Genomic DNA, 19,756 nt, shown 5'->3' with positions numbered 1-19,756 from the left:
GCTCCTTGTAACTCCAGAGCTCATGGATGCATCATGAAACTGGTGACACCCTGCCACAGCACACTGTCTCACACAGATAAAAGTGATACAGCACACATACAAGCTTCACAGATGAGAGCTTACAGTCCTGAAGCCTGCTGGCAACGTAAGCCAATGTTGACAGCATTTAAAGTCACATTTGAGATTTGTCATGGGAAGATAGTGTTCAATAAAGATTTTAAAAGTACACACAAGCATCTCAAAGTTGATATGTATGAGAGAAATATGTTTAAAATATGAAATTTGTACATTTATCAAGTACTTACTGGGGCCAATCCACCACTGGCCCTGGCTGTATCTGAGAAGGTGTACAAAACAAGCACTGAGTAACCTGGAGTGTTGATGGTGAGGGTGAGGGCAGGGAATTCACACCTTTGAGAAGCTAACAATATGGCAATGCTTAAATACATGATGCTGAAAACCTGAGAGAATATAGTTAGAAATCTGGGTAAGGAGGCTGGGGAGGGGTCACAGAAGTTGGTAATGCTAGGGTTCTTATGATGGACTGATCAATGGTTTCCTCAAAACAGGACATAAAGAACCATTAGTCACTCCACATGGACAAGCTCAGTTCCCTGAAAATAGTATATAAAGATAATAAAGTCATTGTTCCATGAAATAGGATTTAAAGACAACAGTATTGGTATAAGCAGGCCAGCTTCAACTAGCTTCAGGAACTTCCTCACCAAGGAAGTATACACAGACTACTTTTACCCTTTTGCCTGGTTAACTTTTCAAACTTATAGTTCTTGAACCCTTATGCAAGCTCTTAAACCTTATACATCTGCTTACAACAGATTGAATTCTGAGTACAATGAGACTGAAAAATGACCACCCCCCACCCTTTCCTGAAAGTGTCTACCATAAGGAAGTTCAAGGAGAAGAGATGCTAAGTACAAGTGGAGCGTAAGCCCCATGGCCATTGCTACAGGATCAGGGCTATAGCTGGTTGCCTTGGCCCATTCTTTGTTTTAAGTGTGTATTCTACTACTGCATCCTCTCAAAATTCTTTACTTTAGGGAACATGAGAACCAAGACTATTATTTGGGTCCAGGACAGAGGCCACTGGAGACACCCCATAACAGAGAAAACATAATGAGGAGGTTTTATTTGCTTCTTAACCAACGCAATGTTATAATGAAAACCTGGCTGATAGCAGAATACAAGAGCCAGATTGTCAGACCATCATCCCCATACTACTTCTCAAGCACAAACCTGGGGAAGGGTTCAGAGGAGAGTGATAAAGGTAAATAACAGAATAGAAAGCATCAGCCAGGTAGAGAGAGAAATAAACATTCACTATTTTGGCTGGATTGTGATGGTAAAATAATTAAATTTAAGAGTCTTCATGCAAAGAACTTTTACCCAAAAGACAGCATTAATTCACATTTTCTAGAGTCAATTCATATACTAAAGCTTTTATCTATACTTACTGTATTACTTTTCTGGGAAGAGTGGGATCAAGCAGGTGAGCCTACATTAGCCTGATGCCACATAGAGTCAATGAACTAACAATACATGTTTTATTTACATATGAATCTGAGTAGCCTTGTCATTGTGTGCCTTTTCTTCCATTGCAGCATAACAATACATCCCACTTTCAATCAACATTACTATGAAACCTTTCCTTTTGTCTGTAAGATGCTGAAAATTGTTAAGTCATCTTGCTGAGCCAAAAAATAAAAACAGTAGATATTTTTTCACTGCAGAGAAGTAAATTCTGGCTGTGAAAACTGAAAATTAACTGAAATGTAAGTTTGGCATGGACAGACCATCATTGTACATCAATAGTTCTCAGAAAAAATCATAGTACTTGGATGCATATGTAATTATTTTGGATTTAATTATTCTAAACTAGAAATTATTAGCATGTTCATTTTTTGTACTTGTTTCAGTGCCAACAAACACATTGTTTAATGCCAAGGCTTCACTGTATCTTCCAAAAATGGATGTGGACAATTCAAGGTCTGTGATTAATTACTAGTTTCCTAATATAAGGAAATGAATGCATTGTTGCTATTAAATTTTCTATAAATTGGAATATGGCAGAATACAAATAAACTTCCTTTCTGCATGGTAAAGCTTAGTAACTCACACCTCAAATAAGTAAAATCAGTGTGAGCAAGTATTCTTTGCTCAGTTGCTGCTCTTATCAAAGTATTGATCAAGCCTTTGCTCATCTAGATTAATTAGAATAATTTAAAATTCTATTTTATAAAATTAGTCCTAGAATTAATTTTGGTCTGCTAGAAATCCATAGTTTATGTACTTTTTGTTAAGATTGGGTAAAATTTTGAATAAGAACACAATTCAGACATCACTTAAAAATACATTATCAGGTGGGAGAGATGAATCAGTGATTTAGGTGCTTGCCAGCAAAGCCAAATGGCCTGGGTTCAGTTCCTAAGTATTCAACTGAAGCCAGAGGTACAAAAAGGTACATACATCTGGAGTTCATTTACAGTGGCTGGAGGTCCTGGTGTGCCCATTCCATCTCTGTCTGTCTCTCTTCTCTCTTTCTCTGTTTATAAATAAATGCAATATTAAAATATATATATCTATATATATATATAATTGTTTAAGTGACTAGAGTGACACATAAAGCTAGAGTGTGGGAAATATCTTAATTCCCCCCTAAAATATATTTGATGTTTGCTAACCCTCTCACTCTTTTTCTTTCCCTCACTCTGTCCACATGTATACAATAATCATATTATCAGGAAATAAATCTTAATTGTCATACATGACAAAATCTTGACTCACTTACTATTTGCCTCATCTATACAACATGACAAACAAGTCTATCAAAAAGACATAGCATCCATGGAAAAGTTTCAGGAAGAATAAAATACCTGATCTAGAAATCAGAATATAACCATTTTTCTTCACTATATTCAAGAAATGATTACTATTTGTGTGAGATATCCCCTATAGCCTCAGGTATTTGTGACTAACCCCATATTTAATGGCAGAGCCTTTGGGAGGTGGAGCCTTTGAGAAGGTATGTCACTGGGTGTGGGTCTTCTGACTGTAGAGGTCCAGTCCTCCTGCTGGGTGCTACCTCGCTCACTCTTACTCTCAGCTGATGTGACACCCCGCTGTCTATTCTTACCATGCTTTATCCACAATGATGAAACTTCCCTTCAAAAATGTAATGCAGAAATAAACTCTTTCCTTCCAAAGCACTATCTTGTTGGGTATTTGTACCAGAAATTAACTGTTCTAAAAAATTAGTGCCAGGAGTGGGGTCCTAGCTGTGATGTGGTGGATCATGTGGTTTTTTAGATTTTGGAACTGGTTTGTAAAAAGTAATATGGGAGGTTTCTGAACTTTGAACTAGGGATGATATATGGGAGGTTTCTGAACTTTGAACTAGGGATGTGGAGCTTAATCAGACATTTAGAATTGTTTTTGAAAGACTACAATGTAGAGAGTACTGTGGATGGTTGAGACTCAGCTTATTAGGTATCAAAAGGGAAAGAAAGGACTATTGATAACTGGAACAGAGGCATTTCAAGTGACATTCTGGCTACTTCCGTCTGTGACCCGACATAAGCAAAGTTGAACTTAAAAGTAATGTACTTTTGTATTTGGTGGAAGAAAATACAGAGCAGGACTTGAAAGATAAAAGTTTGGTATAGAAAAAAGCGTGAAGAGATTTTAGTTTAGGTCCAAAGACTGGAGCAGATTCAACTCCAACTATTTGAAAGATTACCACCATTAAGGATGGGCCAGCTGTTCTGCATAACAGGAGAAATCTGGTTTTTCTGAAAGGAGTGGGTCTAAAGGAAGAATGTTGAAAGGTTTTCCTGCCAATTGGGCATTTTTCCTGCTGGGATTAACAAATTTGACAGTGCATATGTTACTTGTTTTGGAAGCATGACAGCTGTAGGAAATAGAGGGTCATAAAGCTGTGAAAGTTTGCTAGAAGACACTTAAACTGGACAACGTAAGACAGGTAGTAATCCCTGCATGGAGTGAATTCACGCCCTGTTCAAGCCTTGTATATAATTACTATAATTTCTGCACTTGTGAGAATGAAGATCTGGAGCCACTCATGCTATTAAGTAAAAAACTATCTTTTTCAGTATAATATACTTAGAAAACAGAGAAAATTAAAACTTTAAAAAATGAGTTTGAGTGAAAATAGATATTTCATATTAAATCATTAAATTAATTAAAATATTATGCTAACTAATTTATAATATTTAACAATTAGTTTCTAGAATTCTGATATGGGATTTTCATTAAGTCTACCACTAAACATTTAATCAGAGTTACTATCACATTAAATCACTAAAGAATTTTTAATAAGCTGAAACAAATTATTATACATTTACTTTAAATTTCATATTTGTATTGATGAATGGATATTAGAATATTTTAGCAATATGTATATAGCCTATAACTGTTTAGTTTAGATAAATTTTTCAACTTATATTAATTTATCTGAGATAATTATATAATCCAGATATTACTAATGAAAAGTATAGTCTTTAAACATAGCAAAATTGCATACAATTCAATAAGTAGCATTCCTTTATATTTATTATCTTTTTACTTATATATCCATCAAATCAAGTACCTACATCAAAAGTTATATGACTCTGGGGACATAGAATTGGAAAGGAAAAATAATTTATGGTCCATATGTTTCACAGTGGAGAGAAACCACAAGGTTCAGAGATTTTTTTTTTTTTTCTTACTCTTGGAGAATATTTTTAAACTTCTACTTTAGATCAAAGCATGGAAGATTCTGTGGATAGCATTTCCTAAGAAGATATTTAGAGAAATATAAATATTATTTTGTTGTCATTTTTAATATTTTAAACATCATTAAGGCTAAATTGTAACCTACTCTCATGCATGTATTCTAGTACATGAGCTATGTGATAGTTATTGCAAACAATGTTATGGATTTACAGTAAGATAGGTTTTTATTAATTGGTAGTCAGTTTAGAGACACAGGCCCAAAGGCAGTCTGATTTAGCCTTGTATGCCACAGCAAAGCAGCAGATAAAGCTTTCTCATTCTTTCTCACGCTTTTCTTGCCTTAGCACCTGAGGGCTTCCTGAGTCAGAGGTCCTCATATAAATGGACCTGAGGCAAGGATCTTTATGTAAGAGATTTTTTTTTTTTTTTTCCTTTTCTGTTTTGCTTGGGACCTGTTGTGTAAAACATTCCTCCAAATTGAAATACTCTCTCCTGAAAAGAGAAAGGAGGCACTGATTCAGGAAGTCAAGGCTGAAAAACCTGAAACTTAATCCTCAGAAACTAAACTGCCCTGAGGCAGGCAGACAGGCAGGCAGGCAGGCAGGAAGTGCTAGAGACTCAAGAAGTCAACAAGTTTGGAAAGAGTTGCAAGACCCCACACAAAGGATATATAAAGACAAAACCCCTGTCTTGTAGAGGAGACTTATTTAGCTGTGTGCACCACTGCAATGTGCTCCAGAGACACAGCTTCCCTGAGTTATCACCTGTAAGTGGGAATTTTGGTGATATCAGCTTCTTTTGATTAATCCATTGTCCCTGTACCCAATGCCTCACGTTGCACTGTAAGTAACTTCAATAACCTCATTGGCTCATCAAAACTGGTTCTGGTGTAGTTGTCCTTTGGTCTGTCATTTGTGCCCTATCTAAGGAGATTTGTGCTTTTGGCACCCCATAGAAAAAGCTTCCTGCAGCAGAAACTTTCCTACCTTTCTTCTCCTTATCTATAATTCTTGAAGAATCTTTCATTGTAATTGTCTGTGTTTTTCAATTTGTTGCTAAATTTTGACATGAACTAGAGACTTAAAGACCAGTGTCACAGTGATTGAAAGCTTATCCGCATTCCTGCCTCTCACTGTTATGGTACCATTCCAGTAACAACTGTAGCTCATATCACCTCTCCTTTCACTTGTTATTTTCCACATGAGCATATAAAGTGATTTAATATTTATTTATTCATTTATTTATTAGCCAAACCCTCATCAATAAATAAGATAGTATCCCGATACTGTCTATTCAGTGTATATTAGCTACAAAACCTGGGCTAGAGAGATGGCTTAGCAGTTAAGCACTTGCTTGTGAAGCCTAAGGACCCTGGTTCGAGGCTCGATTCCCTAGGACCCATCTTAGCCAGATGCACAAGGGGATGCACACGTGTGGAGTTCATTTGCAGTAGCTGGAAGCCCTGGCATGTCCATTCTCTCTCTCTCTCTCTCTCTCTCTTTTCCTCCCTCTTTCTCTGTCACTCTCAAGTAAATATAAATAAAAATAAACAAAAATTAAAAGAAACTACAAAACCAGTAAAAGATTTAGCTAGATTCTAAAATAGTTCTTTTTTTTTTTATTATTATTGTCTTTATTGTATGTTCCGGAGTGTTAATGGCTATAAATTGGCAAATACTTTGTAAGAGAAAAGACAGTCCTTGAATCCACAAAATGCTTTAAGGCAGTTGTGCTCATATGCACAAATGCAATTTTGTTTGAAAGCCGTTGTTAGATTTCACATTTCATATACTGCACATAGCTGAATCACAGAATGATGGGGTTCCAAAACAAATGACTTGATTTTTCACTGTGTGGTGAAAAGCATGAACAATGGGAAGCCCCAAGATGAGATAAGAAAAGAATGAGGCAGAATAATCAAGGAGTCTTCCCTGGCTCTCCTTGCAGTTTAGTGCAGGTTTAACTTTTTAACTAATCTATGTTTGCTAAACTGATACATTCTTGTAATCTTCTGTAACTCACTTAACTGCCACATATATGCTTTTGTATAAATTCCCTAACAAGCCTAAGATTTTATAACTTTCTTGCTCAACTGCCACATATACACATTTTTGTTTTTGAGGCAAGCCCAGCGGACTGCCTTTTTATGTGAGAGTGAGGGAGAGACTTGGCACAGGGCCTCTAGCCACTGCAATTGAACTCCAGATGACTGTACCCCTTTGTGCACATGTGCAGCCTTGCATGCTTGTGTCACTGTGTGTCTGGCTTACATGGGACCTGGAGAGTCAAATATGAATTCTTAGGCTGCATAGGCACACCTTAAAAGCTAAGCCATCTCTCCAGGCTTGTATCCACTTGTATAAATTCCCTTACAAACCTAAGCTCAAGGCTGCTGAGGCCAGTATCCACCTTTTATAAATTCTCTTACAAACATAAGCCTGGAGCTGGGGTCATTATGGCATAATTGAGGTGTCAGCCCACTGGGGTAAATAAACTTCCTCTCTTTCACTTAGCTTGGTTCTGGTCTCTTGACACCAAGAAATTCCCTTAACAATTTTATTTTTTTCTGCTCACTAATACACAATGATACAGACCTGGTATTAAAACAACAGAAAAAAACAAAACAAAACAACAACAACAAAATACATTTAAGCCTGGTGTGGTGGCCCACACCTTTAATCCCAGTACTTGGGAGGCAGAGGTAAGAGGATTGCCTTGAGTTAGTGGCCAGCCTGAAACTATGTAGTGAATTTCAGGTAGGCTGGACTAGAGTGAGACCCTGCCTCAACCCACTCCCACCCAAAAGAAAAGCACATTTGAACATAATAATGGTAGAATAATCCCCAAAAGTTTTTAACCCAAATGATATTTGAAGAATTTCATATGTACTAGCAGCTTATTAACCAAAGTAATGTCTTATCTTCTAAAAGGTAGATTTCTTAGAGGTCTATATTTATTACGTATTTTCTATTTTTCACTTACAAATTGTCTTATTGTCTTCATATGCTACTGTAAATATTCAACTAAATTTGTGGACATGTATACAAATGCTATTACTTTGTACTATTAGAGAATCAAATATGTTTGACAAAAGATAATAAAATCAATGGACAAATATGAAGTGTTTTAAACGAAAATATCACAGAATATAAAATACCAGACTCACTATCTTCTCAACTGGGCTTGCTTATTACAACAAATTAAATTCCTTGTGAATTCATCTTAAACTCCATAGGCAGAAATGTTTTTGTTCATCTAATTCTGACTATAGAGCTACTCAGAGTTTCAATTTTTTTGCATGCCTTTTTCCTTACTCATTTTGTGGGCTTGTTAGCCTTATGCAACACAATTTAAATCTTATTCTCTGCTTTACTATCCAGAGAGGACAAAATATTTTAAAAAATGAAGTATCAAAAAGAACTGTACTCACTTTGGGGTGAGAGACAGTCAGTGCCTGGAAATTACTGAAATCAATGCATGAAAGCTAAAAAAAAAAAAAAAAAAAAAAAAAAAAGACCAAGACTTTTCATTCTACCAGGAAAACTTAGTGATTCACATACAATATTTTCATTTCTTTGTATAAATGCTAGAATGACATTTCCTGGACCCATTCACACAGTATGTTCTCCTTCAAGTGCTTTATTGGAAACAAAATGTTCCAATATAAAAGAGGTGGTTTTGCTTTCTCCTTCTTTTCTTTATCTCATACACATAAAAATATATACAGAGAGGCAAATGGTACTAAAAGAAAAAGGGGCAGTATATTGAGTTTCACAAATATGAATGAAAAAATAGCATAAAATATAGCAACACAATAACTGTTGAAATATTACTGAACTAACACTAGTTTTTAGGCATGGAAAATAATTTCCTTACTTTAATAAGCCTTAAAGAGTCATTTACTTTTATTAAAACTTCCATAAACATTTAGAAATGTATTAAAAGATAAATTACTATTTGGAAACTATTCCAGTTAAAATGACGTTAACATATGTATACATGGTTTTATGAAATAGTCTAGAACAATGTAATTATGTTTACATTTTAGAATTAGATTTTCAAGCTCGCAGACTCCAGTAGCAGGAATATATCACATTGCAAGAAAATAATTCCTTTGAATGCTAAGTACTTTTTGTTAAAATAAATCATCCAAGTTAAAACACATATAGGATGGAAATAAAACTAGAAAAGTGAGCTAATATGCTTCTCATTTCTCTCTTGCATGGGCCATATTTCTCTATTTCTTCACAGCTATTTTGCTACACTAACAATTGAGTAAGTAGCACCTAAACATTGAGCAAGGCATGATTCAGAAGCTTACGTTAGACAGATAGACAGACACAGAGAGAGAGAGAGCTTTAGGTCCCTGAGATTCTGTAAAGAAAAATAAAAAGAAGGTAGAAGCTGAGTGAAAAGTTAAGTTGGGCTTGTCCTCTGAATACAGGAATATGAAATATGAGATATAACAGAAGTATTAAGCACAGAAATGATACACATATCCAAATCTATGTAGCTGTGTTAAACATGTTAGATAAGCATGAATAAGTATTCCTAGCTCATTGAGAGAGCTGGTAGGTGTGCTTCTGAAGTAATCTATGTTCAACAAGTATCAGCAGAAAATTAAGACCAGACAGTCCCTAAAGAGAAATGGAGCCACATAGTTATATGGAAGCCTGGACTCACAGGGTGTGATGATGCCATACTCTGAACTCCATGGGAGTGGCTTCAGGTCTGGCTGCATATGAGACCAAGTAAGTAAGCACAGACCAGCAATATTCCAGAAAATGTGTGAATAGATGTTCTTTCTTCTTCCTAACTGCTAACGTGAGAGTCCATTATCACTGTAGCAACTGCATTTTTGTCTTGAACAAAACACTGACAAGAAGCAGCTTATAAAAGAAAAAGAAGTTTCTTTCAGGGTTTCAGTTTTGAGAGGAAGATTCACCATAGTAGAGAAAAACAACTGGCTCCCAACATCACAGAAAGATAACAGTGAGTACTAGCTGGTTCAGAACACACAGTGGGCCAGACTCAAGGTGTACCTACAGTGACACACCTCCTCCATCAGGTTTTTCCATGCTGGAACTTCTGAGGAAGCTAAAACATAAACACTTGATGTTATGGGGTCATTACATTCAAACCACCAGTCACACTTCTGTAAATATAGAAGACCCATGCTGTGATACTGTGTGGGAGGACCGTTAGCGTCTCTCTCCCAGTAGCTTTCTTAACAACTTCACCTCCACCCAACACCCTGGTTACACAGCCATGCCCTATAGGGTAGAGGTGCTTGAGGAGGTCCAGACCGTTTTTTGTGGTCAGAGTGTACCATATCAACTTTTAACCAATATATAAATGCAGAAAATACTGATTAAAAAAAAGAAAAGTAGATGTTCTGTCAAAATACTAATACCTCTATACTGCTTTCTAAGACTGAATTTAATATATCACACTTGCTTCTGCATAATAGTACAAAACTATTTCCCCACAGGTTACCTTGAAATTGTGGAACAAGCATTTGTTAAGTGCTGTATCAAGTGTATTTGGAACAACTTCCCAATTATCTAAATCCATAAATAAATGAATTCAACTATAAAGAATTGTGTAGGCACAGTTATTGTCATCAGTACCAGAGCTAAGCTTCCCCCTCCTCAGGCTCATTCTAGGACCTCCATCATAGGCCTGGCATTCATTTTAGAGTAACAGAGTCCTTCTTCTGGATGTAATCATATCTGATTCAAGTGAACTTCCATACAAGATGTACATTGCACAGATTGTATGAAATATTTTGTGTTTAACTTGCTAACAATTGTTTAATAACTGTAATATAAAGAAAACTTAAATAATGAATAGCTTCGTACCTACTTTGTGCCCATTAATAGACTAGAATAACACAACTGTAAGCCTCAAAATAACTGTAAATATGATTTCATTATGTGTTTTTCAAAACCTGCAAGTTTTTAATATACACTAACAAATACATGTTCATTTAATAAATATTTAGAAATATATTATAAATGAATAAAACAAAAAATTATAAGACAATGGGAAAAGGAAGAAAGGTCAGAAGTAGTATTACAGAGGATTCAATTTTTTTAATGTATCAGAATTATGACATTTGTCCCATTGCTTTACCAATGATTATATATGTAACTCATGCTTATTCAGCAAAAAAAAATTTCAGAGAATCATAAGGCTTGTCATAAAGTTCTATTACCCTGTAAAAACCTAAAAGTCATATGGAGTCTTGTAACTGCATTTTAGCAATTCTGAGTATGAAATTTACAAGTCCTGTACTTAGTTGGCACACTCTCTGTCTTTCCATCATTTATTTGATTAAAAGATCTCTCTTTTCGAGCAATGACAAGTTATACCTAAAGTAGGCTAAATTAATACTTAATAAATGTTAATAAAACTAATTAAGTATAGGATCTACATTCATTTACATTTAGTTCTGATATTTTGAAAATAGAATATGGTACAGCAAACAATAAATATATCCATTATTTCTGCTATGCTAAGAAAAATTGAAAGTAACCTCAGTTAAAATATTCCCATTTCAGAAGAAAGTGGTCATTGTTATTTATTCAATGAGAAAGGGACACACCTAAGACCCCCAAATCAATACAAGATATTTCATTGCTGTTGCTCTTGGCTGTCTACTAGAATTTAGTGGAAGACCATATTGCGTAAGACCCACTAGCTTTGGTTTCAAGACATAGATCGTGGTAGATCTGAGCTGGAAGCTTCCTCTTGGCTGGCTAGGTTTTATAATGCTGATAGGGAATATATAGACTGCTAGAGCAAAGTAAAAGCCATCAACCATCTTACCCAGCTGTGGACTCCTTCCACCATACCACCAACCTGCTTGGCAGCACATGTCATGCGGTGTAATACTTGTATGACCATTATGGGGTAACCAAACAATTTATTTTATTCAATTTGAGACTCAAGCCACAGGAGAAAATTTATGCTTGACACTCTAAACTTGGTTAAACAAAACAAAACAAAACAAAACAAAAACCACCTGTAGCTGAGAAGATCAGAAGCCCTAGAGGGATGCTGCTAATATTATTTAGTTAAATGGGCATATTATACCCATCTAATTGCCTTCAAGTGTTTATTTATGCCCATAGATCATTGCTCTTCTATGGCTCGGTTAGAAAAGTTTTGTTTTCATTGGGAAACAGTTACTGAATAGCAAACTGATAACTGGTCAAAGTGACCATTGAGTAGTCAGACCTAAATGGGACATCTCTTTCCTACCTCAAGGCTTAGGGAACACTGCATTGTGAAAGAGGGCACAGAAACGATGCATGAACCAGAGCATGAGGAAGAATGCTTTAGAATTCAGTCTTACAGACATAGCATGGCCTTTTTACTCATGACCGTATAGCAACTGGGGTGACATGCCCAAGACTGGGCTAGTCAGCATGCCATTGTGGATCGCTGAGGGGGTTGTGAAGATGTGACCCCTTTCCAAGGAGCTATTGGCAGTTAGTGGTTGCTAGGGGAAGGGCAGTTTTTGTTTTTTTTAAAAACTTTTGTAGCCACTGTCAAGTTGCTCATGCTCCTATAAAAGACTCCTCACACATGCTCATGTAAACAGCCCTAATTAAGCTCATTGGGTCACAAAATAATGACCTCAAAGCAGAAAAGGCCAGTTGGAATGAAGGGGCTTAGAAGAAGTGGAAGTAGGACAAAAGAAAGTAACTGATGATGAACACAATCTAAATACATTATAGACATATATGAAATCATTAAATAAAATAACATTTTTTAAATGAAACAAATGTTTTTGATTCTCTTTTCCTCTTTTGTCATGTTTATACTTCTACATCATGTCTATGCTTTGTGTAAAGCGCTGACACTAAGTTTCTTATGTACAGCTCTGCTGCATGTGAATGGTACTCAAATGTGTTGTCTGTAGTCAGCTCAGAGGACACGAATCCACAGAGATGAGCTCAGCAGGCTTGCAGCACTCACCGCAGTTGGCCTCATCCGAGGCATCTGCACAGTCTGGGTCCTCATCACACACCCACAGCTTGGAGATGCAGTGCTTTGTAGTTTTACACTGGAAATAGTCTGGAGAACAGCTGTTCTCAGCTTAAGAAGAAAATATCCATTAACATGTAACTTTTCAGAAGAAAAGATACATTTATTTCTAAAAAACAATACAGCAGGCAACTGTTTAAGACATTCTCTTAAAAAATCATCTTTTCCTTAATAGAGCTGACTGGTGATGACGTTTAACTTTTAATTTATTGTAATGTGTTTCAAATAACTTTTTCACTAGAGGTAAAAAAAAGGAAAAATTTCTGTAATGATATAAATATAGAAATGAGTGTTTTCAGAAAACTACTGGTTAAATATTTGAATGTTAGTTTTAAAGGTAATCGGAGTTTCTTAAATTAATTTTTACAAATAAATTGAGAGCTCATACATGTGCATTTTGTAAGCTATTAAATACTAAAATTGGGAGACATTAGATAAATGGGCAAATAAAAACCTTTCAGTGTTCTGGGATTGGGAAGGAAGTGGTGAGATCTGCCTCACTCTCTGTAAACTACATCACAAATCCTGATCGGTTTAATGGATCAACTTCTAGAATGGCTGACCATAAAGAACTGGTACAGACTTTATTCTGAGAGCATCACCTTAATCACATTGCAGGATGGCTGCACATTATTTACTGATAAAAGTTTTGGGGAACTTAAATAAAACTCCAGCAGGAGAGAAATGTCCATAGCAGCTCTTTTCAAAATCTGAAGTGACTGGTGCTCTGTTCTTCATATCCTGTATGTGTGTTCATGTGCACCCACATGTAAATCTATCTTCCCCCTATGTGTATGGTATAAATGATTTTCCTTCCTTTTATTGTAATTTCCTATTTTCACGACATAGGAGTACAAAGTGAAGAATACAAAACTATTACTATTATTCTTACAAGTAACTACAAAGCTCAAGTTATCGTGACTGATAAGTTATTTTGTTGGATTATATTGTCTAGGAGTTTTATTTCTCATCATAATTTCAATATGCATTTCTTTGGAGGAAATACTTAATTTAAAGCAGTGTTGATCTAAGAAAATAATCAATAGAAATAAAATGGCCTGTATTTAATATAAGCAAAATCAATTTAGGTGGGGAAACCCCTCTATTCCAAGGCAATCTTGTGTTTGTTTTCTCTTTAGAATCACATAGATGAATATATTTTGCACATGTCTATAATCATCTCCATATACCTCTTACATATAATCTATATTTTTCCTTTCTATTTATTTTCATACAGAACCTATTAAGTAATGTTTCTTAATTAATTTACAGTTATCTGTCCTAATTATTATCTCATTTATACCCTGTATTACTTAGTGAAGAATAACAAATTTCTTCTAGTTTCAATTAGGAGCCAAAACTAAGACAACTTAGAACATTCTGAGTGACTTACGACAGTCTCTTTCATCTTCCTCATCTCCACAGTCATCTTGCCCATTGCATCTGAGATTTACTGGTATACATTTCTGGTTCTTGGTACACTTGAACTGGCCTGACAGACAGACATGTGTATCTAAAACACAAGGAACAACATAATCTGACTTGAGACCTAGTTTTGAATTTAAAACGTTGTAGACATAATCAGTTAACATCAGATGTCTGCTTTCTAGTTGAAATCTGTGTCACATCACGCACCACAGTTGAGTTCATCAGAATTGTCTCCACAGTCATTCTCCCCATCACAGATGAAGGCAGGGAGAGCACAGAGTCCAGTTCCACACTGAAATCGGCCTGGCTGACATTTAAATTCAGCTGGAAGAGAAAGAAGGCAGGTGTTACTGATGGCAATCTTAGTTCCTAACTCCTTACATAGTGCTTTCTTGACATTCACAACATTCTGTTATTACTTACAACTTATCCAGAGCACAATGGGAGTGTGTCACATCTAGAAAGCTATTAGATTCTGAAGGACAGCTAAGCTATTCACAATTCAGATGGCCTCCAGATTACATTTCATAAACTAAGTCTCAAGTGGGAAGTGATTAACAAAATATTAATATCAAAAAGCATAAAAATGTGCCCAACTCAGGGATGTAACACGCTGAGATAAAAATTATGTAATAAAACTTAATAAAACAAAAAAGCTTTTATTTGGGTAGCTCATCTGGTAAAGTAGTTAACTTGCAAAGAGGAGGATCTGAGTTCTATCACTAGTACCTACCTTATTAAAAAAGTTGTGTGTGGGGCTGGGGAGATGGCTTAGTGGTTAAGCGCTTGCCTGTGAAGCCTAAGGACCCCGGTTCGAGGCTCGGTTCCCCAGGTCCCACGTTAGCCAGATGCACAAGGGGGCACACGCATCTGGAGTTCGTTTACAGAGGCTGGAAGCCCTGGCGCGCCCATTCCCTCTCTCTCCCTTTATCTGTCTTTCTCTCTGTGTCTGTCACTCTCAAATAGATAAATAAAAAAATTAAAAAATTTAAAAAAAAGTTGTGTGTGACAGTTTTGAGTATATTATCCAAGTGGGAGTGAAAAAGAGAGGTTAGATCCCTGGAGCACACCATTCAGCCAGTCTATCCTACTTGATCCATGGCAGGATTATGAGAGACCATGTCTCAAAATAAAGAATGACTCATGAGGATCAACATCTGTGGTTGTCCTTTGGCTTATTTGCATGTGCACACATATGTACCTGCACCAATAAATGCACATGTACACACATGTATACTGCACCTACCTGCACAAAACCAGGTTTGGCTTAATTTTAATTTCATTGGAAAATGATTTCTCCTTCTCCACATTGTTGCCTTTATTTGTGTGTGTATGTATGTATATGTAGATATGGAGAGAGATAGAGTATGTGAGAGAGCTAGAAAATATTAACTGAAGATATGTAAATATTATACCAGTGGATACATCAAAATGAAATACATGCAGGAAACATTTATACACTACTAGAGAACATATACTTAGAATACACACATACACACACACACACACACATTTATGTATATATATATATGTTCATTGTATATAAAGAAGAACAGTATATTGGTATAGTAAAAATATATGTTATGTGTATACATAGTATAAAAAACTCACAGGTTATAAGCATTCTGTTGTAGTTTTGTTTGTATGTAAGCAATAATTATAAGTTTGAGCTATTGAGAATCAGTACTGTGTCAGACACTGGATCAGAATCACCACCTTCAATTTTTAAAAATATTTTAATATTTATTTATTTTAGATAGAAAGAGGCAGAGAGTGAGAGAGAGGGAGAGAGTGGATGCATCAGGGCTTTCAACCACTGTAAACGAACTCATCATGCATGTGCTCCCTTTGCATCTGGCTTACATGGATACTGGGGAATCGAACCAAACACTTTAACTGCTATGCCCATCTCCCCAGTCCCCACCTTCAGTTTTTAATTAATCTCAATGTAACGTTTTACATGAGCATCACCATGGTCGTTTCCCATATGGGGAATGTTTTCTGGATATTTGTAACTCTTAAGGTTATACAGCTTTCTTATGGGAAACTTGAGGTTCAGATCCAGATCTGACACTGAAGTCGTCTCACAATTTATGTTCCTGGCAGTGGAACATGTATGTTTTTGACTAATAACCATTATATGTTACTAATCACCAACTGCAAGATTAATAACAGTAATAAAGTACTATGCATTACTTTCTTAGAAGAGAGATCTGAAATGTTGTGTATAATGTTTGTTAATTGCACTACATGTTTAAACTACACAATACATAGTTTTCATATATTATGTCCATTTACTCTATTACTGACTTTCTTTAATATATTTTTACTACAAAAATCCCACATCCGGGCATGGTGGTGCACGCCTTTAATCCCAACATTTGGGAAGCAGAGTTAGGAGGATTTCTGTGAGTTTGAGGCCACCTTGAGACTTTATAGTGAATTCCAGTTCAGCCTGAGCTAGAGTGAGACCCTACCTGGAAACCCCCCCCCCCAAAAAAAAATATCCCACCCATGAGAAAGGTTGGAGAGGGTTGTGTCTATAAGTAGATGACTGGGCAAAGAAAATATATCATGGATATACATTCCAACTTATTAAGGAAGGAAATCATTTCATTTGTGACCATTTGCATGAACCCAGGGAACATTATATAAAGTCAAAACAGTCAGGCATATGGGCTGGGGAGATGTTCAGTGGTCAGAGGTGCTTGCTTATGAAGCCTTCTTGCCCACTTTTGCTTCCCATGTACCCACGTAAAGCCAGACACATAAAGTGGTGCATGTGTCTGGAGTTCCTTTGCACAACAAGAGGCCCTAACATGCCCGTAATCTCTCTCTTCTATAAATAAATATTTTTTAATTCGCAAGACAGAAAGCTATGTTATTTCATTACATTTAAATGTCAAATTTGAAATACACAAACTCATTAAAATGGAGATTAAGATGATTAATAAATTGTATTACAGATAGATAGATAGATAGATAGATAGATAGATAGATAGATAATGTGCATATATAGTCATGTAGGAGCACATCTGACCTTCAGATTAGTCTTTAAAATGGTCTTTTGTATACTATAGTATCAGAGATAATGTGATTACAAACTAATAATGTCTGAGAATTCCTGATGCCTCATCCTTCACTACATTTATGCATATTGTACTGTGTAGTTTTGCAACTTTGTGATTCTGTAATCAGAATCCCAGGTATTTTCCAAATAAATGCATATGATTGTGATGATGTAGCTGCATGAAATAAATCCTAGATGTCCACAAACACAAACATTCCATTTCTCACTGCACTGTAACATTTAAACACTTATAACAAACTTTATTTATTTATTTATTTATTTGAGAACGACAGACAGAGAGAGAAAGAGGCAGACAGATGGATAGAGAATGGGCACGCCAGGGCCTCTAGCTACTGCAAAGGAACGCCATACACGTGTGTCCCTTGTGCATCTGGCTAATGTGGGTACTGGGGAATCGAGCCTAGAACCGGGGTCCTTAGGCTTCACAGGCAAGCGCTTAATCGCTAAGCCATCTCTCCAGCCCTTTTAACTTTTAACACACTTTTAACTTTACAATTACAAATAGACACTCATTAACTAATGATCCCAAAGGTAATGCCACTGATATATTTGTCTGTAGTTTTCATTTCTTTCTTCTTCTTTTATTTTTTTTACTGGTTTTGATACCAGGGTGATGCTACCTTCCTAGGATTTTGACAGAATTGCCACTGATGATATATTAATGAAGGACAACTGGAGGAAAGCATTATTAAAAGTTTCCATGATTGTGGATCAGGAATTTATTTGTTATGGGTTTGACTCCCAAAGTATAGTAAACAAAAGCAATATTAGAAGACTGTGACCACAACAAACTAAAGTGCTTCTGCAAAGAAAAGGAAACAATCATACTTGAAGAAGAGACAATCTGTAAGAGCAGACAAAATACTTGCAAATTATATATCCTGATGATGGGTTAATATTCCAAATATATGAGGTAATCCATTGAATAACAAAACAAATGATGAAATTAGTTAGTGGAAAGCATATGTGATGCTTTATTTATTTATTTTTTTTAAGTAAACAAGTGTTTAGGGAGATAGCTCAGTGGACAAAGCGCTTGGCATGCAAGTGTAAGGACCAAAATTCAAATCTCTGGCACCCATGTAAAAGTCAGATTCAGGACTGGAGATATGGCTTAGCAGTTAAGTGCTTGCCTGTGAAGCCTAAGGACCCTGGTTTGAGGCTTGATTCCTCATGACCCGTGTTAGCCAGATGCACTAAGGGGCACACACATCTGGAGTTTGATTGCAGTGGTTGGAAGCTCCCATTCTCTCTCTCTCGTCACTCTTTCTCTCTCTGTGTCACTCTCAAATAAATAAACAAAAATGAACAAAAAATTTTAAAAGTCAGATTCAGCAGCATGTCTACAATCCTAGCATATTTATGGAAAGATGAAGGTGGACATCCCAGTAACAGAGCCTCATGAACCTACTAGCCTGGTGGACACCAGAGTGATCAAATATACCTGAGCACAAACAGGTTAGAAGGCCAAGATCAACATCTGAGGTGGTCATCCAACCTCTACACACATTATCTATCATGAGCACGCCCCCCTGACACTCCCCCCACACCTACCCCCTCACACACAGAGAAAATAAATACATAATAAAATATTTTATTAATAAGAATATAGTACCATGTAATTTAGTGGAATGAAATCATTATAAAAATATTTATTCATTTTAATATTCACTAAAGCATTATTTGTGATTGCTTATATATTGAACCAACCTGTGTCTGTAGATACACAAATAAATAAAATGATTTATCATAGATACATACTCATGATCCTTCAGTTACATTAAAAAGGAAATCAGGGCTGGAGAGATGGCTTAGCGGTTAAGCGCTTGCCTGTGAAGCCTAAGGTCCCCGGTTCGAGGCTCTGTTCCCCAGGTCCCACGTTAGCCAGATGCACAAGGGGGCGCATGCGTCTGGAGTTCGTTTGCAGAGGCTGGAAGCCCTGGTGCTCCCATTTTCTCTCTCTCTCTCTATCTGTCTTTCTCTCTGTGTCTGTCGCTCTCAAATAAATAAATAAAAAATTAAAAAATATATATTTTAAAAAAAAGGAAATCATTTCATTTGTGACAATTTGCATGAACCTGGAGAACATTATGTATAGTCAAATAAGCCAGGCATAGAAAAAGAAATATTGTTTTATTGTACTTATATGCAAAATTTGAAAAATGCACACTTGTATGAGAGGAGGAAAAACTGGTAGTTTCCAGAGGATAGAGAGGGGAAGATTGAAGAGATACTGGCAATAACACAAGAGATGAGTGACATATGACCAATATGTTCAGAGATTTATTTATTATTTCTACTAATTAATACAATTATTAACAATCTATTGTATACTTGACAATTGCTGAGAAAGACTTTGCACTTTATCATAACAAAAAGTGATTAAACAAGAAGGTAATATATATGTTAGATGGCTTGCATTAAACAATC

The 19,756-nt window shown here is 36.0% G+C and overlaps 1 protein-coding gene across 2 annotated transcripts in view; it reads right to left on the bottom strand.

Moving 5' to 3' along the window:
* The window catches only part of Lrp1b (LDL receptor related protein 1B), a 2,087,209-nt gene that overhangs the window by 191,538 nt on the left and 1,875,915 nt on the right, over positions 1–19,756 (bottom strand). For both annotated transcript variants that reach the window (XM_045147485.1, XM_045147484.1), the window contains 3 exons: positions 14,443–14,559; positions 14,201–14,320; positions 12,739–12,858 (listed from right to left, as the gene is read on the bottom strand). In XM_045147485.1, coding sequence (XP_045003420.1) covers positions 12,739–12,858; positions 14,201–14,320; positions 14,443–14,559 — 357 coding nt within the window. The remainder of the gene's footprint in view (positions 1–12,738; positions 12,859–14,200; positions 14,321–14,442; positions 14,560–19,756) is intronic.

The sequence above is a fragment of the Jaculus jaculus genome, chromosome 4, assembly GCF_020740685.1.
Source record: "Jaculus jaculus isolate mJacJac1 chromosome 4, mJacJac1.mat.Y.cur, whole genome shotgun sequence".
In the NCBI taxonomy this organism is placed as follows: Eukaryota; Metazoa; Chordata; class Mammalia; order Rodentia; family Dipodidae; genus Jaculus; species Jaculus jaculus.
This window is presented reverse-complemented; position numbering and strand designations above follow the sequence as displayed.